Source organism: Colletes latitarsis, chromosome 11, assembly GCF_051014445.1.
Source record: "Colletes latitarsis isolate SP2378_abdomen chromosome 11, iyColLati1, whole genome shotgun sequence".
Lineage (NCBI taxonomy): Eukaryota > Metazoa > Arthropoda > Insecta > Hymenoptera > Colletidae > Colletes > Colletes latitarsis.
This window is the reverse complement of record NC_135144.1, coordinates 16254899-16271378: the sequence shown is the minus strand read 5'-3', so window position 1 is coordinate 16271378 and position 16480 is coordinate 16254899. Positions and strand designations below refer to the sequence as shown.

Genomic DNA, 16480 nt, shown 5'->3' with positions numbered 1-16480 from the left:
CTCGACGCGGTGCTTCGGGGGCTGGATAGTTTATATGATTACGGAACTCGCGCTTTTACCGGGCCTTGACACCTACGATGACGATCGGGACGCGCCGGTCGATCGTAGCTCGGAAACGGTCGAAATTTCAAACATGGTTGGACGTCGACGGTGGCAAAAAGAATCGTCTATTAACGGCGCCATGTGATCCACGCGGCTCGTGAAAGCGGTTGCGTCGAACGCAAAACGATTCGAAACCTTCTTGGAATTCCGGGGACGCGTAACGCGACGATCCTCGAGATCGGAGGAGAAGATGGGTCGGCGAAAGGGCAAGCGAGAAACGCGAATTGTAATCGAAAGCGAGGCGGGGGGTAACGTTCCAAGATCAGGACACGGAAGAAGAAGAGGAATAAAAAGAAGAGGAGGGTCGGTGGGTGCGATCGGTCTCGAAGCGTAGGAAGTTTCGCGTCGGAATGGACGTCGAACTAGGCGAGCTAGGAGTCAGCGCGATCGAGCGAGCGAGCAACCAACCAAACAGTTGGGATCTCTCAAGTCCCGACAACACGCGTATATCGAGTCGAGTTCGACTACGTGGTGTCCAGTTTTCATGGGCTGGTGGGGTGTACTCCAGGTGGCCGTGGTGGGTGGCGTATAAGTAGAGGCCTGCATTCGCCGCCGTTCTCATACCCTCACCACGTCCTTCGACTACCTCTTACTTTTACTCCGCGCGCGGCTTTTTTCCGCTTCTTTTTCTCTCCTTTTTCCTCTCTGTTATCTCGGGTGCCGTTCGTTGCCGAGAACCGCGAGTCGCTGGAAAGAGACGGAGGGAGAAAGAGAGCGTGGGCGTGAGCCAAACAGACATTATCGTTCCCCGGGGGCAGAGGTACGCGAAAACTCGTCGAGGCGTATCCACGGTGTCAGAAAGCGGTCCTTCCCGCGGTCGGTTCGGCGCAGCTGGAAGACGAGCGTCGCCTCGAAGAGAGGGCAACGATGGTCGCGAGTGTCCGGTGACGATACGTGTCCTCGTTCGCAGTACCCTCGAGTTGTCGCGTCGCGCGAGCGATCGTATAACCGATCTATCTTACAACAGTGTACGCGTATTTCGCGTTTCGACCCGGTGCCAACAGAGGAGACGTCCGCCAACGCGTCCTCGACCAGGATAAATAGGAGGAAACCTCGAGGGAACCACCGAGAGCAGTCGACATGTGGCCGAAAGCGGCGCTCCTGTGAGTAACGAGTACCCTAACGACCAGCACGATTTACAGAGATCCGTCTCGATAAGCCGAGAGCGGATTGTTCCGCGATACCGTTTCAACGAGAGTCCAATTAAAAATTACTTCGCAACTCGTTTCGCTCCGGAGAACGATCAATGGCCCGAAGACGCGTTATCGCGCTCTCGTTTTCGTTTCGGACGAGTTTTCGCCGGTTAACGACGTCTCGGGGGAATGCTAATTAATGTACGAGTGCTGCTCTAAAAAAAGAAAGGAAAAAAGAGTGGAACGTTCGGTCGTAATTTTCCCTCCGAACTTCTTTCGCCGTTTCCCGTAATCGCCCGAGACGTTGAACGAAACCGAGAGATTTGGCGAGACGGCCAAATCGACGTCGCGTGCGTCGACGCTCGTAAATATTAGCGACAATCGACGCGAAAGAAAGTGGCTTTCCTCTGTTCTCGAAGACGATCTCGACGCTCGGATTCGAAAGGAATCTTTACACGATCCGGAATACTCGCTGAAAATCGGTTCCACCGTTATTAAATCGTAACCCGACCGTTCGCCGGCAGCCAATCTCGACTCTCTCCTGCGGTTTGATCGAGAAAACATCGTCGACGGATTCGTACCGGCAGAAAAAGACGCGCGAGTATCGAAGCTCCACGCTCGACTTTCGCGTTTTCGCGCGACCGTATCCAACTGTTTAAGTTAATACGAAACGCCGGCGCACGTTTACAGAATCGTTCGCGCGAGTACGCGTTAAATAGAAAGTCTCCTCGCGGTTGCATCTTCGATTATTTACGAAGCTGGTTAGCGCCGTTCGCGAAATTACGTTTCGCAGTCGACGCGAGAAAATATTTACGGATTTACAACAGGCTTTCGCGGTAATGTTATGAGTTACGTAACACGGAGTGTCTCGTGCCACTGGAGATACCCACGTAAATACGTACGTTGTATGCTTACGTAGATACGCTTGTAACCGAGCTCAGCTTTCTCCATATGGAATCGCAATGAATTCCTCCAGCTAGACCCGCGTCTCGAATTCTCCTTGCAAAAATCTCTTTTAATCGATCGACACCCTCGAACCTCCGATTCCGGATGTGCAACGCGAGTTTCTCCCAAGTATGGGATTACGATTATCGCCGACAAACTCCGTGGAAACCAGATTCGCGGCTTTTCAGAAATTTCGAATCGAATAAATAACTTTTTATCCTAACCGAATGCCGTCGGTGTCGAGCGTTCCTACGCTCAACGAACAGGATACGTGTGCATACGTATATCGTTCCTTTCGATCGAGTTCGTAAATGTCGCGACACGGCTCTACGAAGTCATCGACTACTTTCTAGCGAACGAGAGGAAAAGATCGCGCGTGTCTTTCGCGCCGTAAACCGTTCGACCTTCTCCGTTTCGTCGAAATTCAAAAAGTCGTAGTCGCGAAAAAAGGGGACGATTATGCGAGCGGACCAGATGTCCTTGATATTCTCCATAATTTTGCAAGTCGCTCTCCTTCGTCCGCAGAGGTAATCGATCGTAACCGATCGACCTTGCGGATGCACGCAACGAAATCGACAGGCCTGGCGTATCTTATCGCCGGTTGCACTTTTACTTTTTTCGCTAACGCGGTGATTGTCTCTCGCAACTCCTCCCCCTTGCTCTGTCTCTGGGAGATTTATGGATTTCCGGTCAACCTGATTTGCACGCTCTCGCGCCAACGTGCATGCTCTCGACCACGTTCTACGTGCGTCGCGACGCACGAACGTTAAGTTGCCGCGTTTCGACGGGCTTTCGATTTTCTCCAAATTTCGGATCCGTTCGCGAACCTGGTCGTGCAACCTTGAGTCAAAGGAGGACGAGGTCGCGCTCGTATCCCCAGGCACGCTACTAGACGGCCTTCACTTTTTCTTTCGATTAAATTATTTGGTGGTCGCGAAACTCGATCTTCCTGCAAACGAGAACAAACTACGTCGCCGACGAACCACGCGTTTCCAATACGGAAATCCAATTCTAAATTCTGTTTCGCGAGTGTCCACCATTAGCGGCTTAGAGTCGAGCACCGATCGGTGGAAACGATTTTGTCCATAGACGACCCAGATACCTATCGATTTACTCGTTGGTTACACTCGTTCTATCACTCTTCGTTATCGTTCATCTATAGAGAATTATTTTATTGCTAATTCTCAGCTGCTAAGACGAAAATGGTCAACTGTTTTTGCGATCTGTAAAGTACCAATCGGTTCGAACGATCGTTCATTTACAGTACTATGGAGAAAATTATTTGATCCCCAATGATAGCTTCGAACACCAAGACGAAAATGGCCAACTGTTTTCGCGATCTGTGAACGTACACGACAAAAATACGAATATACGGGTCAACGACGACGCTTTTTCAACATTGCTGTTCAACTTTAACGCCAACTTGTCGAGTATTAAAGATCGAATACCGGTCCAAAGAGAACAAGTCAAGTCGACCGGTTGCAGCTTCCAGCTCAGCGAGCAGCCGCGAACTTTCACCGCGTCGAGCGTTGTCCTGCAGTTTGTACGCGTTTCGCGGTGCAACGCGGTTTCATCTTGCTGCAATTGCATTTTACAGTCGGTCGATATCCTCCTGATCGGCGACGAACCGCGACTTGGCTAATCGAACACGTTCCATCCGCGATAAATCGATTAATTTCGCTTTTTTTTTCTCTGTTTAAGGATATGTTGCATCATCGCGTGCACGCTCGCGGACGATGCGCCTCGAAGCAAGGCCGTAACCGTCGAAGGTGCAGTGTCCTTTTTATTTATTTATTTATTTAACGAGATGTCCACTTTAGTCTATACGATTGCTAAGATCTGACTTGTACGAGGGTGTTTCTTTGGTTTGTATTGTTAGGGTGTCTCAGAAAATACTGTGCATTTCAAAATGTTAATTTAGTAAATTACAATTCAAGTATGATAATCTATGGTTTTTAGTTGTTGTTCTGTTACTGTTACTTCGTCTATTGCTCAAAAAGTGAACCATTGCTCGAAAGAGGCGATGAAGCAACGTCTAGATTACACGCTGACTGAATTATAGTTTCGATTATGCAATTGCAAAAAATGTAAAGAAATGAATATTTTGATATTTTCCACTGATGCATTAAAATGCATTGTTTCGATAGACGGTTTAAAAGTAACAAGAAACGCCGTAAAATTGTGCAATATTTTTTGAGACAGACATAAAAGAGTGTGCAAGAAGAAATAAACACCGTTGTCGGGTTTATTTACTGTGATAGGTAACGTACCGAGGAGTCAATTGTTAGCATAGTTGGTTATACCAATAGAAAACGCACACAAAGATGACGTAAATGCCTCGGAGAAACGTTAAAGGAAATGCGAATTAATATAAATAGACAGCCAGTTTTAGACTTTATAATTCTCAAGGGTACCGTTTGCAATTTCTCTGCGTTGTTTAAGAGTGCACATAATGGGAATTGACATAATTAATACAACGCTGGGTGCGGCAAAATTTATGTTGAATTTCTTCCACTTGGGAATTACTAATGTGTTGTACATTAGTTTCTATGTACCCGGATCCTGAAGATCTTTAAAAGTACGGCATCAAAAACCTTAGTTTACAAGCGTTGTTGAATATATTGTTATTATTAACATCTAAAGTAACTTAAATACTTGTCGTAATAGTTGAACTTAACGTAGGAGTTTGTCATCCTACGCAAATAAATGATAAAAGTGATCCAGAAAGAATCCGCTATCGTAGGAAGTTGCAAATACACCGATACGATTAATTAGATCTCAAAAGCCATAATGAGATAAAAGTTTAGTATTGTAAAACTGAGACTCCTGAACGATCTAGGTAGAACGTAAAGTTTAATTGATTCTAAAAGGGGTGCGCTGTTGATCGAAGCGTTGATTACTGTAAATAAGAATGTAAGGTCAGCTATCAATCTACGTTCTTTGAGGGTTTTTCGATTAAATTGTATCAATATTGGCACTACTGTATCTAGAAATATTCTTTTGCATTTTTCGATTTAATTTAATTCGTTAAACCGTTCTGCAATTTATTCATATTCGCGTAACGTAAAATAACTTGTAAATCATAACCTGCGCAAGCAGTATTGTTTTAATTAAAACGTTGCCAACTTTGCATTTTAGGTCATCATCGGTACAATTTAAATTCGATAATCCACAAATGGAATTTGCCTCGTTTAACGCCAGGGTAGTGTAATAATAATGTATACATATATTGTACATAATATTTTAATTTTGTATACTTTCATCTAATATTGTGAACCCTTCGTAAATATCACATGCATAATATTAATTTCAAAATATATACAAAGCATTATTTATTTTGTAGATCGCCAAATTCATTCTGTATTAATGATGACTTAAAATGGAAGGTCGAAAACGCCATAATTAAAAATGTACTGTTGTAAATGTTCGTTACGATTATTACGATTTATGATTTAATTTATTTTGATAAAACAAGCTAATTGTAGTAATTTTCATTCTTGTAATGGGATGCCATGATGATTCAAGTATCTGAACTACTGAATTTATATATATTAATAACAATTTTCTTCGCGTTATACCAAATCTCTAAATTGTTTGAATATTACTGTAACGATTGAACGAAAATGCAACAGTATTTTCAAACGAATGGCATTTGTCTTGCCCTTTAACGTTTCTACGGTCGTCAACCCTCTCCTTCAACCCCATCCCGGAAGAATACGCTTAATAACAATGAATGTTGTTCGTAGAATTCGTAACGTCACACAAATTGCCGGAGAGTATCGCGAGACCGTCGGAGTACGACGACAACGACGAGGACGAGGACGACGACGTTGTCGACGTGGAGAGGAAAGCGTTCACGAAGGACGGAAAGCACACGAAGAAAGTTATTCAACGGCTCGAAAGTTTCGATAAGAAGTCGGCCAATCTCGACCCCGTCAGACGTTTCGATTCCGGCGACGATGACAAAACGGACGGTAACCCCGCGAAGCGACAAGTTCGCGTCGAGCTCGAAAACTTTAGCGACACCGGTGTCCTCCAGGAGGCAGGAGTTCGAAGATCGGATTCGTACAGATCGCGGGCGGAAAATCAGAGGGACTCCGTGATTCCCGGAGTCCACGTCAGGTAATAAACAAATGAAAAAGAAACATCAATGATATCGAATGCAATCGTAAAGCAAACTATTGTTGACAAGGGACGAATTACCCGACTCGAAGTTGCAGATCTTAGTACCTGAAAAGCTTAGAAAGCAATAGGTGAAACGTAGTATGTTTATTTTAAAAAGTAATTAGTCTCTCACTGATCGAATGCAAAAAATAGAAACTTAACTTAAACTCCGCTTAATTGTTACCAAACGGGTCCACTTGTTCACATTTATTCGGGGAACGTTTTATTTTCTAATCCTGGACTGTCGAAATCCACGTGTAATGTCCAACGAAAAGAGATACATCGAGAATAAGCGAGATATAATAATAATCAAAGATTGATCTGTAACTTCAAAGCAACGCTGCTGGTACATCGAGCATATCTATTACTAATTAGTAATTTAAAGCACGAGAACTGAAATATTTATACTTTTAACTATCGTCGTGAGAGTACAATAAATTGGCAAGGATTTCCCAATAAAAATGAATTCTAATAGTGCCCCGTTTAGGCTCATTTTCGTCGCAAAAACCTCGCCGATTCGTTTAGGATACTCTCTTAATCTCGCATGGCGACGAATCTGAGAATTTCAATACTTATTAGTCGATAAAATTCGATCCCAGGTGCGAGTCGACAGGTCGCACACGCCAAGGAAACATAAACAGTGGTAGAGATGATTTCGTTACGTTTAAACGGGTGACAATTAAGCGGGTGTTGATATACCGTTCGCAGAACGCGTTGTTTCGGTTCTCGGAGGCAATGTTATCTCTAAAGTGAACATTAAGGGATTGTGTCGCTCGAGTCTCGACTCCAACAGGGATCTAAGATCCCAACGTTGGAGGATTAGACCGCGGATAAATGCGACTCAACATGCGATCCAACAGCTAAGTCGAGGAACGATTTAGCCACTCGTGTCGCATGTTACGTTACCTTTGAACGCGGCCTTGAAAAACGGGAATAAATTTGCAATGTCTCTCGCTCCTCAGCGACGAATATCCAACTACCATGATCCCGGTGTTGACGACACCGCGCGAAGCTCGTGGCTTCGACTTTGTCCCCGTCAACATCATTCGCGACGATGGCAAGGAGACGTCGTTCCGCGATCGAAACTTCGGCGATTTCAGCGACGTCAGTTTAGTGCCAGCGGGCACGAACTCGCGAATCCAGGTGAGCAAACCTTAATTAAACGCGAGAACCTACGAGAAGGGTTAATCGGCATTTTAACGTTGAGATGTTTCGCTGCTGTTGCGACAGGTAAAGAAAGGGCCAAACGGGAAGGACTACGAATACGAGTACGTATATTATTACTATGACGAGGAGGATGAGAATAAGGCGGGTTCAACGGACTCGGCCGTCACCAATTCTTACGACGTTCCTTCTAGAACGACGTCCGCGCCTAGGCGCGGCGGATCGTCCAGCAACAACAAAAACAAGTACAGTAGCGCGGAAAGGTCGAGTACCGTGGAGCCTGCCAGCAACGAAGTAATACCGAATAGAAACGGGAACAGAGGCAGGCAATTGGTCGACGCCGAGGACGTCTCTGAGGAGAGACTCCCGACGAATACCAGATTTCCACCGAGGTGAGTGTCCTGGCCGCGACCGTGACTCGTTTTCCTTCGCTTTTAACAGTAAACGGCGGCCATTACGGGTCGTTCGCGAGATTTTCGAGAGAAGAAATCGTCGATGGCTCGCAACCTTAACGCCTCTTACCGTCGAATCGAATACACTCTGGATAACTAAAACGAAATCATCCTCACCACTGTTTAGGCGAGAAATGAGACACATGCGAATTTTTTACATTCATCATTGTATCTTCGCCAGATTCAGATCGTATCCCTATGCTAGTCATATCACACCAAATATCGACTTCGTTTCTTTTTAAATTAATCGGTCCAAGTCCTTTTAGTTCTTAACACGTTTTTCGAGAAGCAATTGAAAGATTAATTTTTTGTCATTGAACCGAATAACATTTGCTCGAACCATTTTGTTCTATCCCATACAATACTGCACACTACCATTGTCGCTTCTATGGAAATATGGTTAGACCAATCTTGGAATATCCATGTCCTTACTATAATACCTACATACACGATCTTGAAGAACCGCAACAGAAATTTTTACGCTTGGCTGCTTATTATAGTGGTAATCCTATGCCTAGATATTCTCATAATTACGACTACTTACGATTCTAACCAAATTAAATTTGGCCACGTTTGAACACCTCAGAAAAGTAACTGACTTACTCTTTGTTAACAGGGTAATGGTCTGATCTCGTGTTCGAATATCATTGAAATGTTTAGATTTAATGTTCCTTCCAGACTACTACGTCATTCTGAATTATTTCACATAGACCACCATCGAACACTTTATGGCTTCTACAATCCTTATAATCATTTGTTCATCCACGCGAATACTGCACATGGTTTGATCGATGCTTTTAACCGTTCAATTCTGTTCAGTCAGTCTCACACTTTAAAATATTCAAATTTGTTTTTCTGTTTATCTTTTTTATGTATCTATCTTCCATACTTGTATCTCTTTCTGTACTAATGGGTATTTAATCCCGTAAATAAATAAATAAATATGAACAAACTTTATATCGACAGATCGCGATCGAACCACAACACGGGAACTACAGAACCGTCTCGAACACGTGGAAATCGTCCCAGACCGAGTTTGGACCTCGTCGACTCCAGCAGTTTCCGTACGCACCAAGAGGGCCCGGAATTCCCTCAGGTTTTACCGAAGGGACCATTGAGATTTCTAGGAGTCACTCCGAACGAGGACACCGATGATAAAGCAACGACCAGAGGGCGTGGTAGGCCCCAGAGAGTTCAGGAACCAGCTCCCGTCGAAGAGGAAGTCGAGGAAGCGCCAGCTCCCACGACCAGAAGGAGGCCACTGAGCACCCCCGCGCCCGAAGTAATCGATCGATCTTATCACGAAATACGGTATTCCCCGAATGGAAGAAACGATTTAACTCCGGTTCGATGAAACAAATTCATCCCTATTTGTTTATTCGGCGTAAGGGACCCGTGAATTCATACAGACAGCAGCATACGAGATTTAATTCCATCCATTAATGAAATTTACTGTTTTTATTATCGGTAATTGTATCTATGCGAGAGTATTATCAACGGTTTGGCGACAATGAACCCAAACTCGTCCACGTTTAATATATTTGTAATTACACGTTGTTCGAATTGTTTTGGCAAACTTTCAATCGCGTATAATTAATTACAGTCGGAACGAGGTCATGTTTGGCCTCGTTTTCATCGGGAAAACATGATTAAATTAAAGGTAAACTTTTAGTAATTATATATAGCAAAAACCATAAAAATATTACATTTTCAGTAGCTGTTGTTCTATTTCGTTTACTGGTCCCCGCGACTAAGCAAAAATTGCTCGACATTGTCCGCATTCCTTTTACTGGTAGTACCACATTCCACTCATTCTGCAACCGATGTTTCTTTCTGTATACAATACGTCCCAGTCTTGGTTTCAATCGATAAGCGAAAAAGGTCGAGTATTGGAATAAAAACACTGCCTCGAGTGGACCCAATTAGATTCGCCACACGTAAATTAAAGATATCAAATTTAAAATTAAAATTCAATACGTTTCGACTCAAGTTCGAGTCATCTTCAACCTAACGAAGTAAAAATAGATACTGGGTGTTACAGCCATATGGAAAAAAAATTTGGGATAAAAATTGAAAGATATGAAATGCACAATAGATGTCATTAAAAAAACTTCTTGTTAGCAACGTTCTATCGCAAGCTTCCATATAGAATTCCAATTAGATTTCTTTCATTCGTGGACTATTTATGGTGCACAGAATAATTTCTGCGAGCCTTTCTACGAGCAATACGATCACACACGCGTGTCTTTCAGGTCGAATCCGACTCGTCTAGCAGCGAATCCTCCGGAGAGAGCGACAAAGAAGACACGTCTCCTCTGTCCCTAGATAAAGTCAAAGACAAATCGTCTTCCGAGTCGAAGCAAGACTCCGAGGAATTGGATTCTTCTTCGATTTCCGCGAGCACCGCCTCGTCTATTACCGACAGTCCCACCACCGAATATCCGTCGTCGATGGACAAGGTCGCTCTAGATCTATACGCTTTCGTGCAGCAAGGTCAAAATAACTTGGTGGACGCGTCCAGCAGCGAATCGACCTTATCCTCGGACGGAACCACCCCCACGGACGACGAAACCACTACTGATCTCGCAAACTCGACGGAATTGTCAGCCACCACGGTGACCCTCGAACCCACTACCACGACCACTACCACGGAGCCGACAACCACCACAACTACGACCACCACTACGACCACCACCACGACTACAACCACGGAACCACCCACGACAACGACCCAGGCACCCGCTGGAAGAGGAAAGTTCCGAAGGCCAGGCATCGGAGGAACTTCGAGCTCTCGAAATAGGCAAGTTCCAAACGAACGTTAACGAATTTTACAAATTCACGAATTACTCCAAAGTCGAACAAAAACATTTGTATTTCGGTGCGTAACGCGTAACCAACGCATAGAAATATTCAACGTTTTCGGTAAAATTAAATAACGTTTTCCGCGAGCCAAATTTCGGGCAACCTTTCAGCCTATAAATTGTGTTTCCGTGACAGTAATAATATTTGTTATTAGTTTACACGATACAAAATTCTCATCGATAGTAACGTTTCTGAAAAATTCTGATCACTAACTGCAACAGAGAGTTTTCTGTATAGTTGGTACACACGTAGGGTCAGTTCCTCAATATGGAATATGTTTCACTTGTTTGCAGAACTTTTATAAAAACTTTTGACTGGTAACGGTCAAATTTAAAATACAATAACGGTTTATACTCTGTTTTAAAGCACACGAGATGCTTCCTGCATTGAATTTCACGTTCATAATCGTTTCGTTTAGATTCAAGTCGAACGGAGGTGGTAGCACAACAACTACCGAGGCTTCCGCGGAACCGACGCAACGCACCCGAGGACGTTTTGGCGGGAACGGATCGAACGGCGGTGGTTTCAAGAGACCTCGACCCGGCCACAAGCAACCCGTCGAAGAGGACGCGGTGCAGAAGGAGAGTTCGAGTTCCGTTCACGCGGAACGACCGTCCAGCACCACTCGTGGCAGGTTCAGAGGCACCGGTTCAACGAGATCGGCCGTCTCCACGACGCCATCTTCCGTGTCCAACGGTGGCTCGACCGCCTCGTCCAACGGATTGTCCGGTATATCGAGGCCGTCGTTCAACAAACTGAACGGCAATCGGCGTCGTGTCAGACCCACCACCGCGACACCGAACGCCAGCGAGGAGAGCCAAGAATCCACGCGTTCGGAAACGGCGAAGGAAACCTCGCAGGAACCGGTTACAGCTGCACCGAAATCGAACGTCCGTTCGAGGCTTCCTTCGCCCGGAGCGAGACCCGTCATTAAACCGGGTGGCGTTCGAGTGAATCTCAGACCGAAACCAGGTCAATCGACGACCACCACGACCACGACGATCCCGCTTCCGGCGGATGCCTCGGACGAGGCGTCTATCGACGAACCAGCCGGAGAAGGAACGGAGGAGGAGACTCACGAGGTGAGGATTCCGCTTTAAACTAGCGATGGAAGCGTTGTTTAACTCTTGAACCGTTTGTTGAACAACGATATAATATATTTAACACTCTGAAATGAACTTGACTCGAGTTGAGATGTCGTTCGAGGGTAATAAATTTGGATAGGATTTGTGGATTTTAGCGAGGTTACAAAAATAAGTACTGGAACAAATTTTGGGTTATTTAGTTTAGAATGGTCTGAAATTAAAATTTTGGTCTTGCAGAATATTGTACGTTTTTAATCTGGCAGTGAATGTGTTAAACGGTGATTTCTAAATATTACACGGTTTGCAACGAAACTTGTAAAGCTAATCGATCAAATTGCAGACTGACTATTCGTTAAGTTTTTGAGGATGATCCTTGGACACTTGGTTTTCTAAAAATATGACCTTAAAATTGCATCGAATACGCGTGCACTCAATTAAAGTTTGACGTAACGAATTTCGCTGTTATGTGTTCTATACATGGTACACCGCAACAGCTTGTTCGTTATCAGGAAACGATCAGTTGACTCGCGTACAAAAGAAACCGTACGAGTAGCCTGTAGCGGAATCCGTTACGCCATGTTTCAGTCATGTGCACGCGTACTCAATCAACGTTTGAAGTTATTCTTTTTTTCGGGAAACGAAACCTCGTATAAAAGGAATTTATCCCATCATCCGGAGACTGATTTTATATCTAACCGCACAAGCACTTGGACAATTAAACGTGAAGCAAAACGAATCGATGGATATTGATGTATCTAAAAACAGTTATATGAAATATCGACTCATGAAAAATTTGATGTTTAATGGACTTTCCTAGAAAATATTACTTGGTTTTACATACCACATTACCTACCACAATCTTTAACCCTTCAGTGAATTATTGGGGGCCGCTACAGGCCTCTGCAAGTTTAAACTAATAATTATTTAACATATGTCGATGTAATTATTTGAAAATTTATGTAATCCTCCATTAGTTCCTTATTTTTTAAATGCTTTAAAGGAAAGTTGACTCCCATTTACCAATTTGGTGAAAATCAACATTAAGTAAAATAATTCAGTCGAGATTGTGAATCCACTTAAGGGTTAAACTATCTACCAAAACAAAGTATAATATACATATATCTATTTTATTATAAAATTTTTTCGGTTCTATGGTTCGAGTCATTTTCACTTAATTATTAAGATTTTATCGTCTCGTGATAACATAATACCAATACGACATTCACAACAGCGGCAATAACATAGTTGAAATATTTTCACAAGCTTCCCAGAGCAATATACACCGATTCGAATATTCGATGCAGTGGTAAAGGAAATTCCTCGGTTCAATTATCTCGGTAGACGAGTCTTACAATTAGAGGCGGCAGATCGTTCGTCAAAGTTCCCTCCTCGCTTTCACCGAATGGCCTTTCGCGAAATGTCACGGGGTCCGGCATACTCTGGCGCCAATCCCCCCTTAAGCGATAAACCGTAATTTTTCTGTCCAGGCCCCCGCAGAAACCAGCCCGCCGCCGACGCGTTCGACCACGGTGAACCCTCTGAACAAATTGCGCAACAGAAACAGACTGCAGGTCCATCCGAAAACGACCACCAGGTCGCCGGTGCCGTTGGCCTCCAGAAGATCGCCGTTGCTGCCGCGTCGCAAAGTGACCGAGTCGCCGGTTCAGCAGACCAGCCAGGAGGAGGGGTCGGAGGAACCGGAAACCTCCGGCGAGACGGAAACCACCGAGGCGACATCCGCGGAGACCAGCACAGCCGCGAGCACGCGACACGAGGAGACCAGAGGACTCGGGGGACTTTTGGCGCCCAGGCGCAGGATAGCGCCGCGACGCCCCGGGCAGATCGTGCCCCGTGAATAAACCTGAGACGCGCGCTTCTCGCGAACGAGGACTCGGTGCACGAGGATGAACGAAAAAAAATAGTTCCATCCATCGAGACACTTGGCGAGAATCCTCATCGCGACGAGATCCAAGACGACTCGGGTGACTCAGTACACGGCTTGACGAGTCGATGATGGCGTTATAGAAATCACAGATACGAGAGAGTCTCGTCGGAGATGGAAACGTAACGGCCGATCGACGGGAGCGTGATAGATGAAAATAAAACTCGGTGGAATTAAGTTTCGCGACAGATATATGTACGTTTCTCAGATAATTGACGAACCTTGTTAAATCACGCTCCAAAGTACCGTTGCAAGTCCATCGAGAACGAACGATCGTAACGTTGAACGACGGAGGGGGGAGGTCGGAACGTGCTATTATTATTATGTTTTCCGAATTCAGGCACGAGAGAACCGCGTATGTACACATTTCCTATTATGCGAACGCAAACTAAAAAGTCGATGTACATAGTAAATTTTTTTGCAACGATCCGCGGATATTATCGCGATGGTCGAAATCGTAACCGTCGGCGCGCACCCAACGATTTCGTTTTCGAATTTTCAAGACAACGTGCGCGGCAACCGCAATTGGAAACGACAATACGATTCGTCATCTTTATTTAATAGCTAGGCGACAACGACCACGGAAAGTCACAGCGCTATGCCATTGCTGAAGCGATCGACGATACGTATCCCCTCGAGTTGCGTACTTATACAGCCAAGTACGACATGTGTCGTATCGTAATAATAATTTTGTAATTACAATGTTCCACGATACACTGTAAATATGATATTGCAATTAAACGTATGTAAAATTAATGGCAGCGTCCATTTATTCTCACAACGTGGCTAAAACGCGGCGCGGATTTAGTCAGATTGAAATATGTGGTTTTTCCGAAAAGAAGTAGCCTTTTGCCATTAATCCTATCGTTACAATTTCTATAATTGTATCTGTTTTCTGTCGCTACTATCCTTTATAAAACCTACAATTTGAAATTTCTTAGTGCATCCCTTCCTTCATTTAATTTTCATGAAGAGCGCGCATAAAATATTATACGAGCCAGCTTGCAGCCAGTTTGGTCATATTATTTACCATGTAATTATTAATTATTATACTATGATGTTGCCCGTGATATAATTACTAATTACACAGTAAATAATATCGATTATCCAGGTCTCGTTATGTGGAAGTTATTGTCTATAGAGATCCGCAAATCCATATAGTGGGCACCCTCCTTTTATACAGAATTTTAATACCTTTCGTCCATATTCTTTGAACATATGTTTACAAAATGCTCAACGTTATTCGAAGATCCATCAGTGAAAAGACTTCGTAGAAATACCAACTCGATATTAATTATTCCTACTTAATTGAACGGACGTATTTAAATATAAGTAACATTTTTAACGTAATGGCTAATGCACATAATTCAACACTGTATTGTTTTCTCTTCGTGTAAGTTACCTAAGTGGTAAGTCATTATTCGCAACATTAATTGATAAAATATGACACGAGGAAGCTCTCGTGTACAGCCAAACAGAGCGCTTCATTATTCACAAAATTAATAAAATTATGCGCAATTATGTTAAATAATGCGCGACACTAACCCTAATAACTCAATGTAACTACATCACGCTGACGAAAACTATAGTTTGTAACTGTTATTTTGGACCAAGAATCAAATTTTTGGTGCTTTATATGTTGGAACAGTGAATGAAAATAGACATAATAACGCAACATTAATTCAAGTCAACGCGATAAATATTCATTGTATACAACAATAAAGGCAATTGCTGTCGGTGCTCATTTTCGACACTACCCTCAGAGTAAATACGAATAATATTCGTAATTGGCAATTTTAAAACCAATCAAGATCAATGCTTATTATTCTCAACGCTATTCTCGGACAGCGAACGCGAGTAGTATTTACATTTCGTCACGCTAAATTTAATCGCGATCATATTATTTACAACGCTGTCTTGGAAGCAAACGCGATTAGCATTCATATTTTATGATGGTAATACAAACCGCGATATGTCCAATAAAACTGAATAAGAGGCCAATATGTTGTGGTACGTGTAATGGATAAGAGGCCAACATATTGTAGGTGCATAACATCAACCGAGGAGCGAACAAAGTACTTCTACTACAGGCGAGTACAGTGATAAAGTAGTAACAGGAATGACTCCCCATCCGAAGATGGAGAGCCATTTGTTGCAACCCTCTCTCGAGACTATTTGTCCAGGCCTTTTCGGCATGTGGCACCCTACTATCTTTTAGGAGACTCCGTCCAAAATAAAACTTAAGCGTAAACTCGAGATTCCAGTGCATTACGCGAACGATCAACGATTTTAAGTTACGATTTAATTTACGAATGATTTATTATCTTCGCACATCTTGAGAATTCGGGAATACGAATCGATCCTTGCAAGCAAAAATTCAAATCGTTCTAAAAAAAATTATTTTTGGTTGCGGAGGTCAATTACAGTAATTTTTGGTAAGTACACATACTCCCGAAATTCTACGCACTTTTGAAAGACAAATTCTTTACCGAAAATATAATGCGTGGCCAGGAACGTTTCTGTAATTTTATTTTCTGTCTCACTTCCGCTTGTGTTCATTTGTGTAACCTGTTGGTAATGTTGCGAGTGGCACGAAAATGGTAATGGGGCTCTAGAGCCCCAGAAAATTGG

General features: G+C 43.6%; 1 protein-coding gene across 1 annotated transcript; it reads left to right on the top strand.

Moving 5' to 3' along the window:
- Positions 1-698: 698 nt before the first annotated feature.
- LOC143347448 (uncharacterized) lies at positions 699-14536 on the top strand. The gene is made up of 9 exons (XM_076776603.1): positions 699-1205; positions 3882-3949; positions 5927-6302; positions 7307-7487; positions 7575-7900; positions 8927-9242; positions 10213-10760; positions 11241-11904; positions 13395-14536. Exons 1-9 carry the CDS (start codon positions 1183-1185, stop codon positions 13764-13766), a joined length of 2874 nt encoding a protein of 957 aa, XP_076632718.1. The 5' UTR covers positions 699-1182; the 3' UTR covers positions 13767-14536.
- Positions 14537-16480: the final 1944 nt, after the last annotated feature.

What these genes read in the sequence shown, in the direction of transcription:
- LOC143347448 (XM_076776603.1), top strand. Translation starts at nt 1,183, where the DNA reads ATGTGGCCGAAAGCGGCGCTCCT. An exon ending in CAAGGCCGTAACCGTCGAAG is followed by an intron (nt 3,950 to 5,926) that starts GTGCAGTGTCCT and finishes TGTTGTTCGTAG; the next exon opens with AATTCGTAACGTCACACAAA. An exon ending in ACTTCGAGCTCTCGAAATAG is followed by an intron (nt 10,761 to 11,240) that starts GCAAGTTCCAAA and finishes CGTTTCGTTTAG; the next exon opens with ATTCAAGTCGAACGGAGGTG.